At 44.5% G+C, this 23,437-nt stretch overlaps 2 protein-coding genes across 2 annotated transcripts in view; one reads left to right on the top strand and one right to left on the bottom strand.

Moving 5' to 3' along the window:
- Positions 1 to 4,701: 4,701 nt before the first annotated feature.
- On the top strand, positions 4,702 to 22,635 carry RNASEL (ribonuclease L). The gene is given in 8 exon segments (XM_082649872.1): positions 4,702 to 4,821; positions 7,254 to 8,918; positions 13,143 to 13,228; positions 14,475 to 14,680; positions 15,483 to 15,615; positions 19,580 to 19,710; positions 20,364 to 20,485; positions 20,488 to 22,635. Coding segments are annotated over 7 exon segments (2,211 nt in total). The 5' UTR covers positions 4,702 to 4,821; positions 7,254 to 7,441; the 3' UTR covers positions 20,544 to 22,635.
- The window catches only part of LOC309820800 (uncharacterized protein), a gene marked incomplete at its 5' end in the record, with an annotated part of 129,731 nt that continues 114,132 nt past the window's right edge, over positions 7,839 to 23,437 (bottom strand). The window contains one exon of the mRNA XM_082651804.1: positions 7,839 to 7,870. The remainder of the gene's footprint in view (positions 7,871 to 23,437) is intronic.

The following is a 23,437-nucleotide window of genomic DNA, read 5'->3' as shown; positions in this document are numbered from 1 at the left end:
TTAAGGGATTTCCTGAAAATCACTCAGCCAGCAAGAGGTCTCCAAGATCTTCAAACTCACTGGCTCTGGTCCTCCCCCAGCGCACTTCAGGCTTTGGCTTAGCAGGCAAAGCACTTCCTGCTTCCAGGCAAAGCGGCCTGCTTATGCCTTTCCGGCCTCTGCTCCCAATCGCTCACCTGCCCCTTGAAAACAAACCTTTCACGGTTCCCAGATTCACCCTACTGTTCAAGCCTCCTTGCTTTTGCCTCCTGGACCCCCTCCCTGCTGTGTCCCCTACTCCCATCACTCCTTCATCAGCCTGGGGACGCATCTTTCAAAAGCCGGCTCAAGGGTCTTTCTGCGGCGCCTTCCCTGAGCCTTTGGGTCTGATCCCTGAAGCCTGTGCTTCATGTGCCCCCACTGCTGCGAACCCTCATCGGAGCACTTACATCCCTCCTTTCTGTCTCCCTTTACCAGACGGCAAACTCCTGGGGTTTAGGCATGTCCCCCTCTCCAATTTTCTACACCCAGGGCCTAGCATATACATGTTTAGCAGACGGCTCTTACGCTAATGATTAATTTTAAATCCAGCAGGAGAAACGTTTAGATGACCATTTCCAACTTCCTACCAGACTCCTCTCCCTGGACGTCCCACAGGCTCATCGTATGTAGCACATTCAAAGCCAAGGTCATCATCATCCCCCTCAGATATCCACAGCCTCCTGGTCCTGTAACCCCGATAGGGAGAGACGCTGCTTCTCCTCCCGGCTCACCGAGACGTCTTTATAGTTTTTTTTTTTTTAAATAAATTTATTTATTTATTTATATTTTTGGCTGTGTTGGGTCTTTGTTGCTGGACACGGGCTTTCTCTAGCTGCAGCGAGCGGGGCCTACTCTTCATTACGGTGCGTGGGCTTCTCATTGTGGTGGCTTCTCTTGTTGTGGAGCATGGGCTCTAGGCACGTGGGCTTCAGTAGTTGTGGCACGTGGGCTTCAGTAGTTGTGGCTCACGGGCTTAGTTGCTCCATGGCATGTGGGATCTTCCCGGACAAGGGCTCAAACCTGTGTCCCCTGCATTGGTAGGTGGATCCTTAACCACCGCGCCACCAGGGAAACCCTCACTGAGATTTCTTAGAGGAACCTTTCATCCTCTTCAACCTAGGCTATAAAAACGACTTCCCACCTGGTGCCCCTCCCCAGTGCTCTCCCCCTCCAGTTCATTTTCCATGCCATGTCAGTCTTTATCCATAAAGCACGGATCTGAGCACGCCATGGATGCATTTAAGCCCTTCAGTGGCTCCCCTTTGAGTATGAGAGAAAGTCCAGCTCTTACAATGACATACGAGGTTCGTGCTGACCTGACCCAAGTCCCTCTCCTGACTTCGTCCCTGCCCAGATGGCCCTTACACACATGCTGTTCTCTCTGCTTGTAATGCCCTCTTTGTCTTTCTTTTAATTAGGGGTTGGGGGCTGAGGAGGAGAATGCCCTCCTCAAAAGGCCTCCTGAAAATCTAGCAAAAACATCACCTCCTCAAGTGAAGCCTTCCTTCCCAGACATCCACTGCCCAGAGTTCATCTCTGCCACTTCCATGATTCTAGGACACCCTGTCCTAACCTTGATCGCCTCATGTGTGACATGGCACTGTCACTTGCCTCTTCACAGCTCTTTTTCTTTCACTAAACCACTCTCTTCAAGATGGGGAGCCACATTATTTGATAAGATGGGGCAGAACAGACCACGGCTGAGTGATACACAGCTCAGCTCGTGGGGTTGGAATGTCGGGGCTGGAACTGGCCCCTTCGCTGTATGACCTTGGGAAGCTACTAAGCCTCTCCAAGGCTTACTTCACTCATCTGTAAACGAGTGCAGTAAGAGTGCACCCCTCAGAGGGAACACGGAATGAAAGAAAAGTGGCACAGTGCTGATATCCCACGAGTATTAACTATTATTATTATCTGATTCCAGGTACTCAGCACAGTACCTTGTACACAGTCAATAACTATTTATTGACTTTTTGAAAAGAATGGAAGAGTCACAATTCAAAGCCAGGATTCCAAGTCTACTTTCCCAAGTGTAGTACAGCTGTTTCCATACTGTATTTTATCTGATATGAAGAGCATTCCAGAATTCCAGATGAGGAAATCAAGGACTGAGCCATTAAATCCAGATAGTACTCACTCAACCCAGGCTCGTGTATTTCCGCATCAGTGCTGTTGCTTCCGTGTTGGCTGTGGAGGGCTCTGGCCTATCCCTCACCCTCTGCTGCCTCCCTGTGGCCATGTCAGGTCAGGCTATACAAACTTTTCCCTTGGAACTGCTTAACTTTGCTTGGAGTTGGCTCCTTCCTTTGGAATTGTATCCAAGAGGTATAACTTTTAGTTTTGTTTATTAATGCAGTTTAATAAAGATGTGAAATTTCAATAGAACTGAAAATTATTAGCATAATTGCTAAGGTACCCCAGGGGGTACAGGGGTTAAAATTAGATTTCTTTAGCCAACAGGGCTGAAATCACCTTTAAAAACTGAAGCTCTTGGCGTGGATGTAGAGAGAAGGGAGAACTTGTGCGCAGTTCGTGGGATTGTAAGTTGGTGCAGCCAGGATGGAAAACAGTATGGAGCTTCCTCAAAAAATTAAAAATAGAACTGCCACATGATCCAGCAATTCTACTTCTTTTTTTTTTTTTTGTAGCTATATGAGATAACGGATGTTAACTAAACCTATTGTGGTAATCATTTCAGAGTGTATGTGAATCAAGCCATCATACTATATAACTTAAACTTCTAGAGTGATGTATGTCAATTATTTCTCAATAAACCTAGAGGGAATTCCCTGGCGGTCCAGCAGTTAAGACTCTGAGCTCCCAATGCTGGGGACGCAGGTTCGATCCCTGGTCAGGGAACTAGATCTCGCATGCCGCAACTAAAGGAGCCCACATGGGGCAACAAAGATCCTGCATGCTGCAACTAAGACCTGGCACAGCCAAATAAATAAATAAATATTTTAAAAAACCAGTACCTACCTCATAAAGATTAGATTATACGATTTTATATATATATATATATATATAAAGGGCTCAAAACAGTTCCTAGAGCATACTAAAGAGCTACATAAATGCTTGCTACCATCATCATTCTTCTTCTTCTTAACATTATTATTAGTTCAGGTAGCAAAAGTGGCATGTGCAGAGACATGGTGGTGGGAAACAGTGTGATGTGATGGGGAACTGGATGGTAGTAGTGGTGATGCCCATGAGGAATCAGGACAGTCAGGGACCATACCAGGACCTGAAATCATGTTACATATTGCATTTCTCCATTATTTATGATCTATTTCTGCCTACTAAGATGCAAGCTCCAGGAAGACCCCCACGAGGCACTTGTGTGATAAATCACTGTATCCCGAGCATTTAGAATAGTCACTGGCAACACTGTCAGTGCTCAATAAATATTAATTGAGCGAATGATGGGTTAAGGATTTTGAACTTTGTCCTGCACACTATGGCGAGTCAGTGAAGCAGGTAATACTAGATGAGAGGCTGAGAAGCAAATCATCAGTTTCTTCCAGTAAGCGATAGGAAGGGCTGAGGTAGTCATCCCCTTGCAGATGAAAGTAGGAGACTTGGGATTGGAATGAGAATGGGGAGTGGCATTCAGGGGCTGGTACCATTCATGGGGATGGAGAAAAAGGAAAGGAGCAGGTTTAGGGAGAGATGAGAATCTCTGTTTGGGACATGTTCTAGATTTGTGGGTCTGAAGTTCAGCAGAGAGGCTGGGGCTAGAGAGAGAGGCTTGGGAGTCACTGGGGTGTAAGGGGCAACAGAGGTCGAGAGTCTGGATGGCGTGCCGCTGGTGACCAACATGTCACCACACCTTGCTCACTGTTCATGACCCTCTAGGAAGTTTGTCTCCCGGCAAGACTGGATGTTCTTTGAGGACAGGAATACTTCCCATGGTAGCCTTCAGTATACAGCGTGCATCTCCATGCTAGGAAAATGGTCAGGAGCGGAACTTCTAGAGCAGAAAGGAATCTTAAAAACCATATTAACATGAGAGAATGAGGCCCAACATTGTTCAACCACTTGCCTGTGGTCACTCAGCAAAACAGCCACAGCTCTGGCTGCAGGACCAGGTCTTAAGACTGCCAGCCTTGTGCCCTTTCCAGGAGGCCACATTGCCTCAGGGTGGTGAAATTGACAGCACCCAGGTGAGTGAAGGAGCTTGGGCTTTGGGCTGATCTAGCTTCCTGCAGCCTCCGTTTCATCATCATCAGGATTGTTAGGGGTTGATCGGGTCCGAGTCTCTTGTGATGCAATGAACATAGTGCCAGGCACCCTGTCGGTGCCCAATACATGTTTATTTACCATTCATTTCCCTCAAGAAGATAGGGGGTTTGGAACAACGTGGTCAGGTTGGAGCTGTGACCTGAAAGGCTGAAGGCTGAGCAGCACGATCTTGGACATCAAATCAGCCCTCAGCAATCAGTTAAGAGCCACCGAATAAATACATGTATATGTATAACTGAATCCCTTTGCTGTACACCTGAAATTAACATATTGTTAATCCACTATACTCCAATAGAAAATAAAAGGTTAGAAAACAAAAGAGCCACTGCTTTCCTCTAGGAGGTTTAAAGGTGCTACTAGCTCAGGCCACCTCTGCTGAGTGTAGGCGTGGTCAGTGTCCCCTCCCTCCTCCTTTCACTCTCCTTTCTAGGCTCCGCCCCGCTGGCTCGCTTCTCGACGCTCCAGCCCCAGAAAGAACTGTTTCCTTGCTGGCTACAGTGTTTGAGGGTTAGGTGCTGCCAGAGAAATAACCAAGGAGGAGGCGTCTGTGTTTAGAAGGTAAGGTGGGCAGAAGGAGGAGAGCTGGGAAAGCTTGAGAAGTTGTTTTCTTTGAAGGATTCCTTGGGCTTTGGGGACTGGAGATGACAGTGGGTGTAGAACTGGAGGAGAGGAGAGAGCTCACAGAGCCAGCTGGTCAGCCCCAGGGGGCCCTTTGGGCCTGAGCCCACCTGAGATTCCCAGGGTTCTGTCACAATCCACACATTATTTATGCAAGTCATCTCAGTTTATCAGGCACATCTTGTCATGTGGAGAAAATGAAACTGAAAGCAGGACTCTTCCCTTGCAGTGTTTTTGATGGGTTATTTTCATTTTCTACTCTGATATTTCACTTGGGGGTTCTTTTATTATTATTATTATCGTCATTTTTATTTGCATTTCCTCAAAAGGAGTCCAAGATGTGGTATTCTTAAACGATTGTATTACACTGAAGTTAGCAGTTGGAGGTGGGCTGGAATAAATAAAAGACCGGAGGAGGAAAGAAGTTCGAAGAAACCCTGAGTCTTCCAGGTTTCTTCGAGATTCTTTCCTTCTCTGGTCCTTTATTCCAGCCCACCTCACACTCACTGTCACCGGAAGTGTTTACACAAACATTGGGTCCAGAGAGTTCATTACCGGGTGATTGTGCTTCCGCTGCACGTTTGATTAGACCTCTGAGGTAAGGGCTTTGACACTGTCGGAGGGGGTGAGATTGCTGAAAAATGGTTGCTCTGTGAATTTTGCAGCAGACGTAGTTATGTAAATATTCAGGTAACAGTTTGCTGCCATCTGCTGTTTGAATTGGGTCTAAATTGCTCAGAGCTGATCAAGGGCAGTTGGATTAAACTGACACCCCAGGTTCCCTGTTTGTGTAGTATGTATATGCACATGGGTGGGGAGACTGGGATTTGTTAACTTTTGTTTTCATAAACGGACGTAATTAGCTCTACCATTTATTGAAGGCTTAATATTTCCCCCTCTCCCTACTTCAATGCACTTTATACGGGGGACTGTATTTATTGTTGCCCCCATTTGAGGGAACAGAAAATCGAGACTTAATAATCTAAGGTTACACGATTAGGAAGTAAAAGTCTAGAACTACACGACCAGGGGCTCAAACTTCGATCTTGCTGAGTTGGGAGTCCGAGTTCTTAACCATACTCTACACTAGTTTGAATAGGACTGCACACATGCAAAGAACCAGGAATGTGCTGAGCGTGTTCAACCAGAAACACAAACTGATGAAAAACACATATTTTCTTATTAAATGAGGATTCTGTTTTTTTTAAAAGGCCATCTATTCCTAGTAAGAGTATGTTTATATGGCATTGGGAAAAAATGTATTAATACAGGTTGAGAATCCTAAAAACAATCATAGCCTTTGACTCGGCATTCAGTTCTTTGAAATCTATCATAAGAAATCTATTATAAGATCTATCATAAGAAAACAAGCTAAAGTAAGCTAAATTTGCTCTAACATTATTTCGAATTGTGAAAAAAATAATCATTTTGAAACTCTGTTTTAAAAGTTATTTTAAAAATTTGCTCCATAGTAGAGAACTGAAAAACCTCTCTGATGGCATATTGCATAGCCATCAAAATGTTTTAAAACACTTGTAGGGCTTCCCTGGTGGCGCAGTGGTTGAGAGTCCGCCTGCCGATGCAGGGGACACGGGTTCGTGCCCCGGTCCGGGAAGATCCCACATGCCGCGGAGCGGCTGGGCCCGTGAGCCATGGCCGCTGAGCCTGCGCGTCCGGAGCCTGTGCTCCGCAACGGGAGAGGCCACAGCAGTGAGAGGCCCGCGTACTGCAAAAAAAACCAAAAAAAATCCCACTTGTAATAACATAGGACATTATTTATAATAAGGCATTAAATGAAAGGAGGCAGGATACAAAGTTACTTACAGAGCATGAGCCCAACTATTTTTTTAAAAATCTATAGAAATATACTAAAATATTAACAATACCTGTTCCTGGGCAATGGGAGAATAAAGTAATAATTTTCTTGTTTAAAATTTATATATATTTATAATATTCTATAATAAAAATTTCTATAATAGATGTATTTTGAAAAAGTTGCTAGTAAAATTAATTTCTCAAATTCAAATGTTTTCGTTTTTTTATAAATTTATTTATTTTTGGCTGCATTGGGTCTTCGTTGCTGCATTCAGGCTTTCTCTAGTTGCTGCGAGCGGGGGCTACTCTTCGTTGCAGTGCACAGGCTCCTCATTGCGGTGGCTTCTCTTATTGTGGAGCATGGGCTCTAGGCGCGTGGGCTTCAGTAGTTGTGGCTCACGAGCTTAGTTGCTCCACGGCATGTGGTATCTTCCCGGACCAGGGCTTGAACCCGTGTCCCCTGCATTGGCAGGCAGATTCTTAACCACTGCACCACCAGGGAAGTCTAAATGTTTTCTCACTATTATAAAATTATGAAGTTCCTCTCTCATCTCCAGGTGGAAAGTCAGAAGACTTCAAGAGTATTGTCCTTCCTGATACTGGTGGTCTGTAGCCAGATAATTCTGATTTACCCTGACAGGATTTTCTAAGAGTTCCACGTCTCTTTGATCAAATCCCAAGGAGATAAGTTTTTCATTTTCTTGAAAAAAAGGCAAAAAATTTGTAACCAGTGGTATTTACCATCATGGAGACCAAGAGCCCTAACAATCCTCAGGAAAGACCCACACCCTCTACTAATGGGAGGGTTTCAGAGGAAGACAATCATTTGTTGATTAAAGCTACTAAAGAAGATGACATTGAGCTGGTCCAGCAATTGCTAAAAAAAGGGGCTGATGTCAATTTCCAGGACGAAGAATGGGGCTGGTCACCTTTGCATAATGCAGTACAAAGTGGCAACGAGGACATTGTGGATCTTCTGCTTAACTATGGTGCTGAGCCTTGTCTGCGGAAGAGGAATGGGGCCACTCCCTTCATAGTTGCTGGCATCACTGGAAATGTGAAGGTGCTCAAACTTTTACTTCCGAAAGTAGCAGATGTCAACGAGTGCGATGTTCATGGCTTCACAGCTTTCATGGAAGCCTCTGCGTATGGTAGAGTCGAAGCCTTAAGGTTCCTGTATAACAATGGAGCCAAGGTGAATTTGCATCGAAAGACAAAGCAGGATCAAGAGAAGATTAGGAAAGGAGGGGCCACTGCTCTCATGGATGCTGCTGAAGAAGGGCATGTAGATGTCGTGAGGATCCTCCTTCACGAGATGGGGGCAGATGTCAATGCCCGAGACAATATGGGTAGAAATGCTTTGACCTATGCTCTTCTGCACTCTGACAATGAGAAGGTGAAGGCCATTACTCGCCTTCTGCTGGACTGTAAGGTTGATGTCAGTGTGAGGGGGGAAGGAAAGAAGACGCCCCTGATCCTGGCAGTGGAAAAGAAGAACCTGGGTTTGGTACAGATGCTTCTGGAACAAAAACATATAGAGATCAATGACACAGACAATGAGGGCAAAACAGCACTGCATCTTGCTGTTGAACTCAAGCTGAAGGAAATTGCCCAGTTGCTGTGCCACAAAGGAGCCAGAACAGATTGTGGAGACCTTCTTGCCATAGCAAGGCGCAATTATGACCATGACCTTGCAAAGTTTCTTCGCCAGCATGGAGCCGTAGAAGATTTTCACGCTCCTGCTCAAGACTGGAAGCCACAGAGCTCACGCTGGGGGGAAGCCCTGAAACATCTCCACGGGATATACCGCCCTATGATTGGCAAACTTAAGATCTTTACTGATGAAGAATATAAAATTGCTGACACTTCTGAAGGGGGCATCTACCTGGGGTTCTATGAAGACCAAGAGGTAGCTGTGAAGCTATTCTATGAAGGGAGCACACATGGACAAAATGAAGTCTCCTCGTTGCAGAGCAACCGAATCAACAGTAATGTGGTGACATTCTATGGCAGTGAGAACTACAAGGGCTCTCTGTATGTGTGCCTCGCCCTGTGTGAACACACACTGGAGGAGCACTTGGCCAACCACAGAGGGGAGGCTGTGCGAAATAAGGAAGATGAGTTTGCTCGAAATGTCCTCTCATCTCTGTTTAAGGCTGTTGAGGAACTACACCTGTCTGGATACACTCACCAGGATCTGCAGCCACAAAACATGTTAATAGGTAAGTCCCCAGTGTTCTCTTAGAAACGTAGGGCCTTTTGTTACGAGGGGAAAGGATTTTCATGGCAGAACAGGGAAGAACTAGAGTCAGTGTGGATTGTTCAGTTTGAGGATTAATGTAACAAATCGATGGTGACAGTGCAACCTCTCCTGCTACCAGGTATAACCCGTATTCCACGTGGAGGTCGAGGATGCCAATGGAATAGCAGGCTAACCTTATATTGCCCTTGGCAAATACAGATTTGTAGGTCTTGGATGGAGCCAGCTCCAGAAGTTTGAATTCTTAGAGTAGTCTGCAAGTCAGGAAACCTAGAAAGTGTGTTCCTTCAGAGAAGGTGGCAGTTACAGTGAAACTTAATGGCAAAGCTGAGGTTAAAATTGGGATCCAGGTTAAGATGTGACACGGTGAAACATACTGCAAGCAGACCGAACAAGTCAGTGTCCACTGCTGCAAACCCAAACCAAAATAAACTAAAGCAACATTCAAGGATACAAGCAGAGCTGAGGGCTTTGCTGGTGGCGCAGTGGTTAAGAATCCGCCTGCCAGTGCAGGGGACATGGGTTCGAGCCCTGGTCCGGGAAGATCCCACATGCCGCAGAACAACTAATCCTGTGCGCCACAGCTACTGAGCCTGCGAGCCACAACTACTGAGCCCGTGAGCCACAACTACGCACCTAGAGCCCATGCTCCACAACAAGAGAAGCCACCACAATGAGAAGCCTGCACATGGCAACGAAGAGTAGCCCCTGCTCGCCGCAACTAGAGAAAACCTGCACAGCAACGAAGACCCAACACAGCCAAAGAAACAAACAAACAAAAAAACGAAGCAGAGTAGGGAACAAACGTATGGACCCCAAGGGGGGGAAAGTGGGGGGGCAGCAAGATGCATTGGGAGACTGGGATTGACATATATACACTAATTTGTATAAAATAGATAACTAATAAGAACCTGCTGTATGAAAAATAAATAAATAAAATAAAATTCAAAACTTCCCCCCCCGCCAAAAAAAAAACCAAGCAGAGCTGAGTGTAAAGTCCCAGGGGGCAAGGTGGGACAGTAAAAAGAGCCTTGGCTTCAGCCATATTTAAGGAGCCTTGCAGCCTTGTCCCACCACTTTGTAGCTTTGTAACCTCAAGCAAGTCGCTTAATTCTGTGAGCATTGGTTTCCTCACTTGAGACTGATAATACCTCCCTCATAAGGTTGTTATGAGGTCTAAGTGCAGTATGTCAAATGGACAAGTCATCTGTACATTGTAAGTGCCCAACAAAGGCCAGGTGCTTGTCTAGAGGGCTAAGCAGAAGCAGATACCTAACCTACAGACATGCACTGACATTTAAGCTTGGTGTAAGGGACCAGGGCAAAAAGAAGATGTGGGTACTGAGAGTCAGAGAACGGTACTTAAGGTCCTGGAAGAGAGAAATAGGTAGACGTAAGATCTGGTTTTAGTGTGAGGACAGGTGTTTGTGACACTCCTTCCTGGTTTTAAGCAACTTCGCTGGGGAGACTGACAAGGGCCAGAAATATGTGCAACTCTACCCAGTAAGGAAGTCTTTGAGGTTCAGCCAAAGGTGAGGTCCTTCCCAAGTTTACCTGCTGATCTTGATGCAAAAGGATCACATATCACGTTCTAAAGAAAAATAAGTTGTGACTACCTATTCTTTGAAATTTCTAGCACCACTTCTTCCATTCTTAAGCTTGAACAGTGAAGAACTGATTATATTTCTGCCTCAAGGTGGCGAACCTAGCACATACGGCAGACTCTTCCCTGTATTAAATCCCTCCAATGATGGGAAAAGATTTTTAAATGAATTCATAACTGAGATCAACATTAAAAAAAGAATTCCTAGAGGACAAAATCCTTGAAGAATCATGGAGAGGCTAAACATAGATAGGATGGGATTGAAGAATAATACAGGAGTCCAGGACAAATGCAGGAAGCCACAGATAAACATTACTTATGAACGTAGGAACAGTGTAGAAAAGTGCCACTCCAAAGTGATGGAAGCCAGAAGCAGGAGAGGACCAAGGACCAGCTAGCAGGCAGATTGCTGCGACAGTCGACACTAGGAAGATCAAACCCTGGGCTTCCCCTCTTCCCCAGGGACCAAGCATCTATGACAGACCTTTCTTCTACAGACAGGGGGACTGCTTGAGACACTGGGTCATTGGTGATATCAAGAGAAACAAAGAGCAGTTAAACATGCAAGATTTCTGCCAAAGCAGCTACTAAGTGGCATGTCCTGCTTACCCCCGAGCTTCACTGAATCAAATGCAAAGCAGAAGCTCTGACGACTGCCTCCATTCCTCCACTCTGTCGGGTGGCATTAACAGAAACAACTCACAGGACATCAGAGAGTCTCGACTGCAAAGTAAGGCTTACAGTCGAAAATCACTTAGGATATGCAAGAGGTGCCAATACCATGAAAGAGAGGCATGAAACAGAAGAATTTACACCCAAAGAAACATAGCTAACCAAATGTGTACGTTTCCATGACTGTTAAAAGAAATTGTCACAAATCTGGTGGCTTAAAACAACAGGAATTTAATCTCCCACAGTTCTGGAGGCCAGAAGTATGAAACCAGTTCCACTGGCACCAAATCAGGTGCCAGCAGGGCCAAATTCCCTCTCTACACTGTAGTGCAGAAACTGGGCATAAGCATTAAAACTTTTTATAGCACTTTAACAATATCTGTTGAAACTGAAAATAAAAAATTGGGGCGTGTAAAAAACAAATCAAATGTTAGAAGAGATGTGAGGTATTCCATTAGGTACTTTCAAATGTCAGTAGCAGAAAACTCGACTCCAAGTGGCTTAAATAAGTGAAGGGAATTTATCACTTCAAATAATCGAAAGTGGTCTGTGGTTTATGATCTGCACCCCATCTGCCCCTTCACCCTCATCACAAGCAACTTTCTGACTCTGTCCCTCCTCCCCAAGTGCACACTTGGGCCTTCCTTCTGCCAGAGTGGACTTCTCCACGCATTCCTAGCTGGAATCCTCTCTTCCCTCTGTTCCCCATTCCACTCACCTACCCAAATTCTACTTTCTGATCTTTTCTGTCTAGGCGTCTCTTGCATTTTTTTTTTTTTTTGGCCGCACCATGCAGCATGTGAGATCTTATTTCCTCAACTAGATTGATCCCATGCCCCCTGCAGTGGAAGTTTGGAGTCCTAACCACTGAACCAGCAGGGGATTCCCTAGGTGTCTCTTCCTTAAAGAAAACTTCTCCACCCTCCCCGCACCCCCACCCCAGCCATGTAGCTCTTCTCGTGATCCACTTTTAGGGCATCCTGCACTTTTGGCTAGCATTTTCAAAATGGCAATTCATTTAATGTTTATCCTCCTTTAGTATCGGTCCCCTTGCCCAGAGACTCTAAACTCTGTAGGGCCAGGACTGTGTTCTCCTTCCTCGCCATCATTTTTTTCCCCTCACTAAACACTTGTTGAATGATTTAGTGGGTTCCTTTTTGTTAGGCTCTGAGTTTCCTCACAACTGTGATGTCTAAGTTCATAATGAAAGGAGTTTGAGAAGCACACAGTTGTACTGGCCATCATCCTGTGTGGGGTTACCCAGCCTTCCTCTCAGACTCTTTGAAGCCACCTCTTCGAGGACAAATTACTGCCTCACCCACCTTTCATTTTGTTCCTGACCTCTCTCATCCATGCATCCCTCTTTCTGAGGACTTAGTGGCTTCCTTTAAGGGAGGAAGATTCTGAAGGGGGCAAGGAGGCAGTGACTCATTACCAGCACATGGTTTATTCGTGGTAACAGATTACAACGTCTTAGTGGGCAGTGACCAGTGGGCTTGATTTGGTGGAATGCTATGCTTAAGGTGGTCTTGGATTCGGATCCTTATTGTTTAGTTGTTCTTTAGCTATAGGATGAAACCTTAACTCCGGCCAGCAGCTTCTTTACAGATCTGTGCTCTTTGACCCCAGGAGTTGCATGACTGGGGAGCTGGTTATACTTATCCTCATGCTTCCCCACCCCTTGGCTTGGAACAAATAAAATGTAAGTCCTGCTCTTGGCAGATACCTGAGAGATCAAACGACACAGTGCACGTGACAGTGTTTTGAGAAGCAAACAGCAAAGCAGATGTGAGCTTATCATTGTCTTCCTCAGAGATGATAGGTTGTACATTGTGTTACAGACTTATTTAAATTAATTACAGCATGTGGAGAATGAGGATTTTCAATGCATCTCTACAAACCATCCCTTAGATTACAAGAATGGCGCTTACCTGGCAGATTTCGATAAAAGCATCAAGTGGACCGGAGATCCACAGGAAATCAAGAGAGATCTAAAGGTAATTTCTACAAACAATTTACTTTTCTATCTTTCTGCTTCCTTCTTTGTTCATTACTTTACTCCCTGTGGCCAGTTAGAGGATGTTCCTATTTCAACCAGAAGGAAAGACATTTCACGGCATTTCCCTGGTACTCACTGCCTTCACTCCCTTGCAGACAGCCAAGTGGGTGTGGGGTTGACCATCGCCGTGGCCCCTTTCTCTATGTCTTTAGATCTCTCTCTGACCCCACAGGCTGAATAGTAAATACACTGAACACGCCACAGTTCTTCCAGAATTACCGCCAGGAGATTTTCTCCAAAATAATTCCACAATTCCTGTAGGAGGTATTTTCTGCCTAAAGACAAAGTAAATGAGATTTCTTTTCCCACTCTATTCAAACACGTGTGCCAAACTCCTAGGAGGGCCAGCGACTAAGGCCCTCTCAAGCACAGCGGAGGGATGGGATCGATCCGCACCTCAAAAGAGACTAAACTTGGCCCCAAAGATTAAGATCCTGAAAGAACTGTTTCTCCAGAGAGGAGACAGAACAGAGACGTAGCCTCTGCAGACCACGGCTCCCAGATAGATTCTGAGCTTGTCAGCGCAGCTCTCGCCTGGAGTTTTCCAGGGCGCTGAACTTCCAACCCAATAGACGAGAACTCTCCATCCATGCCTGGCCTTTCTGGTTCAGCGGCTCCAGATTTTAGCTCCTTCACTGACTGGTGTCCTTCCCAGTGCAGTTTCTATGCTGGCCTCCTTCCTGGTCCTTCCTCCCTTGCTGTGCCCTGACTCCTGGGGCCTTCCCTCTATTCTGCGGGACCTGGTCTGGCTCCTTTATCTGTGGCCTGACATAGGCCCGACCCAAAGTCCCAGTTCCCACCTAGACTCTGAGCATCCCCCTTGTTTAAAACCTTCTCCCTTTCCCCTGTTTATCTAAATTCTATCTGTACTTGGAGGTCTAGCTCAAATTCCTCTTCCTCTAAGCAGTCTGCCCTGACAACTCTGGCCTGGGATTATCTTTTGTTCCTTATAAACCTAAACCTATAAACTATACTACCTTGAAGGGGTAGTATCCTAGACTATACTACCTTGAAGAGTTCTCTGTGCACAAGCCCATGCCTTCTCTCCCTGACCAGGCTGTGGAATCCCCTCGAGATTCTACGCGTTTTCCATTTGCTCATAGCCTGTGCCACACCCTCCAAAGTTCCCCAAATAGAGCGAAAATTCATAAGCGCTTTTGGCTTGATTTATGGCTTTTGTGTAGGCCCTGGGACTGCTGGTCCTGTACGTGGTAAACCAGGGAGACATTTCTTTTGAGAGGCTGAAGGATCTAAGACATGGAGAGTTGATTCAACTTTCTCCAGATGAGGAAACTCGGGACCTCATTCATCACCTGTTCTCCCCTGGGGACAATGTGAAGGACCATCTGAGTGGCCTGCTGGGTCATCCCTTCTTTTGGAGTTGGACGAGGTAAGGAAAACTGAGTGTATATGACAGGCCTCCAGGACAGAGACAGTGAGTGTATTAGTCAGGGCTCTTTATATATGTACAAAATAAGGAAATGCCTCATGCAATATTGGGGCTGAGAAGTTCCACTATTTGCCATCTTCAAGCTGGTGACCCAGGAAAGCCAATGGTGTAATTTAATCTGAATCCAAAGGTCTGGGAACCAGGGGAGCTGAAGATGGAGATTCCAGTAAGGGTCTGAAAGCCTGAGAACTGGGACAGCTGAGGGCAAGAGAAGAGCCATGTCCCAGCTGAAGCAACCAGGCAGAGAGGGGCGAATTTCCCCTTTCGTTCTAGGCAGGCCCTCCATAGATTCGATGATGCCCACTCACATTGGGGAGGGCCATCTGCTTTACTGAGTCCACTGGTTCAAATGCTAATTTCCTCGGAAACATCCTCACAAACACACCCAGAGTAATATTTAACCTGGGCCCTTTGTGGTCAGTGACATTAACACATAAAATTAACCATCATGGTGAGGTGGGCAGGAGTCAGGCTGGGAGTCAGCAGACCCAGGCTTTTCTCTCAGCTTGGCATTTCCTGGCTGGGTGTCATTGGAGCAGTGACTGAACTTCTCTGGATCTGGTTTTCTCCATTGAAGAATAGAAAAAGGATGAGGGAAAACAGAGAGAGAGAGAGAGCTCTCCCCTTATGCAGATTTTAGAGACATGCTTTTACTACTCCTATCAAAAGCCAAAATCTAATAGTTCTGTAAAGATTAGATGGAATTAGGATGGAACAACCGTGATGATTCTGTCATTCTCAGCCGCTACAGGACCCTTAGGGATGTGGGAAATGAATCTGACATCAAAACGAGAAATGCTAAGGGCAAGATCCTCCAGCTTCTGCAACCTGGAACATCTGAACTTTCCACAAGTTTTGCCCAGTGGACAACTAAGGTGCGAACAACTCCTATGGTCTGGGAGTTATTCCAGGAATAAGAATCTGTGTCATGTGTTATGTTGGTTTTCCTAACTGTTTTATACTACGGGCCTGGCCCAACCAAGTGGTGAGAAAGGGGATTTTCCTCTCCCTCCTCCCATCCCAGGTCCCCTCTGCCCTTTTGAGTCTCTGCTCCAGGCCAGGCCCTCCTGAGAGACTCATCCAGGCTCCTCTTTAGGATGGCCTTGTCACAGCCCAAGAGCCTTTTTCTTTTCTGTGACTCTTTCTCTCAAGCCTTGTTTTCTGAGCGAGGTCTGACTAATAATTCTATTTCCACTGTGACAAGAGCAGCTGATGAAATAGAGTTTAGCCCAAAGGAGGGACTCCCCCATGGGGCATTTCCATCCAGGGAGACTGGCTCCCTCTGCTGTCAGTGAACAGCCCTGCCTGAGCATCCGTGTACATAGACACACCTATTTTCTGTATGAGAGAACAGAAAATGAAAAAAAAAAAAAGAAAAGAAAAAAAGATGATCTTTCAAATTCCTCCTCTTCCAGAGAAGGTCCACTCAATATAGTGGAACATAAAAATTAATCACCATTTCAGTCTAGTCAGTACTACCAGAACTTTCGTGATTATTAATGAGCAGACATCTATCAAGTACCAGTATGTGTTAGGCCCATGCAAGGTCAGAGATATACAAAACAGAGTACAGCATCCATGTGGGGCGGAGAGACCCACAGAATGATGGCTGTGGGATACATGCTGGGTACCCCAGAGACATGGGCAAAGCATTATGGGAAAATCCATAGCTCTCAAGTCTTTGAGTGAGACCAGCAGCTTCTGTATCTTAAGAGTTGAAGAGTTCTTTCAAACCTCTTCATTTCTGCGTCTCCTTTTTCTTTCCTTCCCTTGCTTGCCTCTAGACCACATATCACACTCATAATTGCTGGCTTAACGTCTCTCTTTCTTGCTACACAGTAAGTTCCACGAGGGCAGAGACCATCCGCTGTCTTGTCTGTCATTGTATTCTTGGCATGGAGTAGGTGTGCCATGACTCTTTGCTAAATGAATGTCTATAAAAGTTCAGCTAAAAATTAAACTTGTAGAAACAAAGACATTTGAAACCAGAGCAGATGATAGTAATAGCTAACGATCACGTAGTGCTAACTACATGGCAGCTGTAGTTCTCAGGACTTTCCATGAGTAACCACAGTTAATCTTTACAACAGCCTCTGAGGCAATTAGCTCCATCTTGCAGGTGGGTAAACTGAGGCACAGACAAGTGATTTGTTTCAAAGGCACAGAATCAGTAAAGGGTGCAGCAGGATTTGAAGCTGGGCACTCTGGCTTAAAGGCCATGTGCTAACCTGTAGCTGATAGAGATTGTCATTTTCTTTTTCTTTTTAATGTCTGAGACAGAGAAACAGTACTACAGGCAATAGAAAGGAGAAATCCAACCTCAAGACTGAAGTGCTAGTAAAAGTGGTTGCAAAAGTAGAAATAAGAGAAGTATAGAGCACAAAGCACAGAAGAAGCAGGTGATGAAAGCTATTGTTTCCCTTCTTTTCTCACTCTCCACTCAGTGTTAAATGGAGCATTATTTTCAGACCATATAGGAAAGTCATTCTCTTGAAGGTTAATTATCTGGCCTTTACTTTCTGTTTGAAAGCAGAAGCAAGGTTTGAGAAAATGCAGTGGTGTTGGGTAAATTGTCAATCAAAGCCCAAAGGTCCAGAGGCACAAGAAGGAAGGACAGAATTGAAATGAAGAGGAAAGTACAAATAAGGTGCTAAATATCACTAGAGAGATAAAGGTTATGGAGGTAATGGAACGTTATCAGTCATCAGATGTGATGATACAGGTGGGTTCTAAGGTGCAAAAATGTAATTTTAAAAAGTGTGTCCAGGGGCTTCCCTGGTGGCGCAGTGGTTGAGAGTCCGCCTGCCGATGCAGGGGACACGGGTTCGTGCCCTGGTCTGGGAAGATCCCACATGCCGCGGAGCGGCTGGGCCCGTGAGCCATGGCCGCTGAGCCTGCGCGTCTGGAGCCTGTGCTCCGCAACAGGAGAGGCCACAACAGTGAGAGGCCCGTGTACCACAAAAAAAATAAATAATTAAAAAAAAAAAAGTGTTTCCAGAGAACAAGATACAACAACGAGGAACCTGGGAGACAAGGGGGTTGGAGAAAATGGGGCTGAACCCAAAGACGCAAGACTCTATCATCCAGAGAAAGGAGCCTCAGTTCTATTTATAAACATGAAAAATTATGGTAGAACTACTTTTTTATCCTCAGATAATTTACATAAGATTTTATTCTGATTGTACTACAAATGACAAAAGGATACCCAATCTACTGTAATAGAAGGTACAGAATTGAAAAGCGAATAGGAAAATAGAGATACAGAAAAAAAGATAATACAAATGAGACCAAATATTAAATGTGCCAATTCCCCTAGAGAAACATTTAAAACTGACTAAAAATAAAAATATAAAAACGTATTTAATCAACAAGGTCCTACTGCATAGCACAGGGAACTATATTCAATACCCTCTAATAAACCATAATGGAAAAGAATGTGAAAAAGAATATGTATATATATGTATAACTGAATCACTTTGCTGTGCCAGAAATTACAACATTGTAAATCAACTACATTTCAATAAAAAAATGGGAAATAAAAAAAAAAAGGCCACGCGCTAAAGCGGCTCACTGCACAATGTTATGATGCCATCAAGTCCACCAAATCATTTAATTGCCAAGGAAGTTGAGGCTCAGAGGTGGAACCCCAAATACTCAGGGCTGGAAAGCCAGAGGTTGGCAGAGCTGGAAAGAGAATTCTGTTCTTTTGTCTCCCAGTTCATTGGTTCTTTCCCTTAAATTTCATTGACATATGTTGAATTTTGATTGACTTCAAGTCTTATCTTTTCATTTTCAGCTTTGTTGTCCTGTTGATTTTGGTGACTTGCCCATTTTCCTGGGCGTGCAACCAGTTTTCCAGTGTGGACTCCACCTTCTTCACATGGCTGCCTCTTCTCGTACACATACATGCTCAGCATTTCTCACATGTGCTCCACACATAGTACCCCCAGGCAGGCTTCTAGTCACCAGTTACTCTTCCTAAGGGACCCTCTGGCTTCATGGTTGTTGCATCTTATTCTCTTACTCCAGACTCTTTCTACCTATCAGAGCCATCTACAAGAGTAAGGCATTATTATTATTATTATTATTATTATTTTATTTTTTTGCGGTATGCGGGCCTCTCACTGTTGTGGCCTCTCCCATTGCGGAGCACAGGCTCCGGATGCGCAGGCTCAGTGGCCATGGCTCACGGGCCCAGCCGCTCCGCGGCATGTGGGATCCTCTCGGACCGGGGCACAAACCCGTGTCCCCTGCACCGGCAGGCGGACTCTCAACCACTGCGCCACCAGGGAAGCCCAGGAAGGCATTATTAATATGACAGCAGCTGCCCTGGGACACCTAGGGACAAGGAGAAACATGTAACCTTTGGAAACATAATTACAAACAAAACAAAACAAAGAACAACCACACTCACTATGGCAATGGCTGCAACGCCTGGTTTCAGTCAGGACAACCCTCTTGAAGGAGGAGATGTAATCAAGTATGAAATTGGAAGGGTGGCCACAAGGACAGTGCTACTGTAGAGTATAGTGAGCAAATTTCCTCGTATAGTAGCCAACGATTTCCTAAACCATGTTTTAATGTAGTTAATTTCTATGAAAACAATTCTCTTGGAAAATAGATACACGAATTTAAAGTTATTTATAATTCCACATCCAAACACAACTACAGTTAGCGTTGTGGTGTACGGTGCTTACGTCCATTCTTTTCTTTGTATTAATTTGCTTTATCAATTAGTAGAAATTTTGACATATATTCAGATTTGTACTCTGCCTTTTTGTACTAACATTCAGGATTTATTTTGTGTTGCCACCACATTCTTGTGTAATGTTTTTTTAGATTGACAAATTTGTGATGGAAAAAATGAATGAGTTTTATAAAAAAGGCAACGTTTATCAGGACACCGTGGGTGACCTGCTGAAGTTCATCCGGAATTTGGGAGAGCACATCAATGAAAAAAAGAATCGAGAGTAAGTCATGTATGAGAAGTCATGTTTGAGATGAGAATAATTGAAAAATTCCAGTTCTAAATTTATATCTGCTAATTTGATAGAAAGAAGAATATTTATTTTGATGAAAGTCATTCCTCCTTCTGTGTGGAAAAGGGCCATCACAAGGGTCTTACAGTCAACAGTGGACATGCCCTGCAGGTTCTCCTCTTCCTTTTCATTTTTTGCTGAGCCCCCTTTAACAGTAGGCTAGCGATTCTTGTGTGAAGAAACACAGGGGACTGCGTGGCTGGGTAAAGCGAATGTAGCATTGGAAGAGTAGCCCCGTGTTAATCCAATTAGCTTTCGCTACCAAAATTCTTAGCTGTAAACTCACAAAAAACTTGCAGTTTTGAGGGCTTTTTTGGATTTCAGCATTGTAGATAAGGGATTGTGGGATAGTATTATGTTCATTTTATGGATAATAAAACTGAGGTTCATAAAACTTAAGTTGCCAAAGTTTAGTCCATTAGTTGAAGAGTCAGGAGATGAATCTTGCTCTGTCAGATTCCAAAGTCCTCATTTATTCTGCTATAGAAACCAGGGGAGCAAAAAAGGTTTCCAGGGCCATATGCTATAAAGGGGGGATGCAGAGTTTGGGGCAAGCATATCAAAATATTTATGTTTCATTTCAGGATGAAGTCAAAAATTGGAGCACCTTCCCAGTATTTTCAGGAGAAATTTCCCGATCTGGTCATGTATGTCTATAGGAAACTACAGAACACAGAATACACAAAGCATTTTCCAAAAACTCACAGCTAAATAAGCCTAGGTGTGATGGAGGTGGTGGTGGTGAGCAGGCTGGCCAGCCCTAGTGCCTTTTGAATTCAGGGAAGTATTTTTTTGCTGTGTAATCCTGGGCGAGTCACAACTCTCTGGGCCTCTTGACATTTTTTTTTTTTTTTGGCCGCACCACGTGGCATGTGGGATCTTAGTTCCCCCACCAGGGACTGAAGCCATGCCCCCTGTAGTGGAAGCACGGAGTCCTAACCACTGGACCACCAGGGAATTCCCTGAGCCTTTTGACTAACCTGGTTGCTTGTGAGCAATGAATTGGATAGCTGATGTGTCAGTTCCTGGTGCCGTGCTCAGCATTCTCCACGTTTATAACAAAAAAAAGCATATGCTCAAACTACTCTAGTCCTTTTTAAGGGTAAAGCTTAGTGGCAGGAGCTGGGAGAGCATCCTGCTAAGATTCCTCTTGTCAACTGCACCAAAGGAGTGAGTTCCTAAACCTCTAATGTTTTATGTTTTACATCAATTATCTCATGTAATTCTCCCAACAACCTTGCAAGATAAGATTAATATCCCCTTTTAGGAACTGAAGAGCCTGAGAGACTCAGGGAAATTGAACTACTTGCCCCAGATTATACAACTTGCACAGAGCGCAGTATAAATGGACGTGGTGTTATTGTTACCTCTCACTCGGCACCTTAGAACTTAATTACTAGCTCAGAGCTCTTCTACATGAGACCCAAAAGGTCAAATGGGCTCTGGGTGGCTCATTCATTCATTCAATATTTGTTGAGCACTAACTAGTATAAGTCTAAGCACCAACTGTATGAAATGCATTCCTTCTAGAATCACCTGTGTTGGTTTTCTATTATGTCAAGGCTGTATTTCTCAACTGTAGGCAATCTTGCCCTTCAGGGGCCATTGGGCAGTTAAAATGTCTGTCAAAGCTGAGGGTGGGGGGTTGTACTGGCATCTAGTAGATAGAGGTCAAGGATGCTGCTGAACATTCTATGATATGCACAGGATAGCACCCCCGAAACACAGAATTATCCGGAAGAACAGAATTATCAGTGACACTGAGGTTGAGAACTTCTGCCTTAGCGGGCTGTGCTACCTTTGAACTGGCTGGGAGCCCAGGACTGTGGACTGTGTGGCTCACCTCACAGAGGACTGACTTGAGTGTGATGTCTTGCTTTTCGATCTGCAGTGAGACAGTTCCAGTGTCACCCCCTCAGGAAGTCCTCTGAATGCCCTCACTTTCCACACCCCTGTCTGAGTGTCCTCCTCTCTGGCTTCCTAGCACCCATGGCCACACAAGAGCATGTTTCTCTCCACCCAGAGCATGATTCTTCCCCACTGGAATGATATATATATCATTGGCTCCTTAGGGCCCATGATAGATATATTTTTTGATGTGTATCGTACAGCCTAGCAAAATGTCTGCCACATGGTAATGACCAATAAATATTCATTGAAAAATGAATGATCCCTCTTCATACGTGAGTAATAATGCTAGGACATATTTTGATGGTGTTTTATAAGTTATAAATTACACCTGCATATTTTACTTCTTTTCGTTTTCAAAATAATCCTGTAAGATAAGTGTTGTGATCCTCATTTTGCAGATGAGGAAACTAAGGTTAGAGACGTGTTGATTTACTCTAATGCATAGGAAGTGTCACTGTCTGAATTTGAAAAGATTTTCTGGCATGAAGTCTGATATTCTTTCCATTTATCCTCACTGTGGTGGTGAAGATGAAGCTTTGTAATGAGAGGAGCTGTGAGAAAAAACAGTGTCTTAGGTTCTTTCTGAAAAGGAGATGGTCTTGACTTCCCTCGTGGTCCCGTGGTTAAGGCTCTGCACTTCCAGCGCAGGGGGTGCGGGTTCGATCCCTGGTTGGGGACTAAGATACCATATGCCACAGGGCATGGCCAAAAATAAATAAATAAATAGAATTTAAAAAGGAGGTGGTCTAAGAAGGGTGCCACTGCATGAAATTAACAAGTACTGGAAGAAAAATCTTAAGACTTCTCTTTAAGGTTTTAGGAGCAGCAAGGTTGCTTTAAGTTTTAAAAGTAAGATTTGTTTTTCTGACTTGTAGTGAGTACTTGGATATGACAATCAAATGCCCATTTGTAAAGCATATTCAATAAAACTTTGAATTACCTGAATGTCTGATTTTCTCTGAGTGACATTTCTACTTTAGAGAGTAGTGATATCTACAATAGAAAATGCTCAGTGATTAATTCCTGGGTAAGTTTTAAGAAAGGCATCCTGCTCTTTAAAAATGGGAAAAGGAGCCTGATTTCAGCCCTCCATTAATTCGGGAACAATACACACCTTGGGGGTCCTTGTAGAAAAAGAAGGGTCTGATCATTGTACTCTCTAATCCTCTAAGCGTTTCTGTGGACATACTGCAAATATTTCTTATTCAGTTGCCATTATCACAAACATTTAATTGAGCTTGTAGTTCATGTTAGGTACTGTGTTAGGCAAAGTGATTCTGTGCTTGGGCTTGTCAAGCAGAAGCGCCGGTTACACAGAGACGAGGGGAGCTTGCCTGCCTAGAATGCACTGAACAAGCAACACAGGAGAGGAAAATTATGGTAAGAATAATAGTTACCACCTCTTGAGCACCTACCGCTTTCCAGAGCCTAATGCTTTTATATGTGACATCCCATAACAAACATGACAGTGCCATAAGATGTAATTATTTCCATTTTACAGAAGAGGCAACTAACGCTCAGAAAGGATTGCTAAGTCGCCCAAGTTCGTATGGGTAGTAAGTGGAAGAGCCAGGGTGCAAACCCAGGTCTGCAAGTCCAAAGGGTGTGGCTTTTCTGGAGCGCCAAAGATGGGGAGTTCAGGTAGGCTGGATGGTCTTTGTGAGAATGTGTATCGGGGCTTTCATCCATTCCTTCCTATTAAAGCCTAGGAGGTCAAGGTTACCCATGGCCTTCATAGCAACCAAAT

Source organism: Grampus griseus (genome assembly GCF_964374135.1).
Source record: "Grampus griseus genome assembly, chromosome: 1".
In the NCBI taxonomy this organism is placed as follows: domain Eukaryota; kingdom Metazoa; phylum Chordata; class Mammalia; order Artiodactyla; family Delphinidae; genus Grampus; species Grampus griseus.
This window is presented reverse-complemented; position numbering and strand designations above follow the sequence as displayed.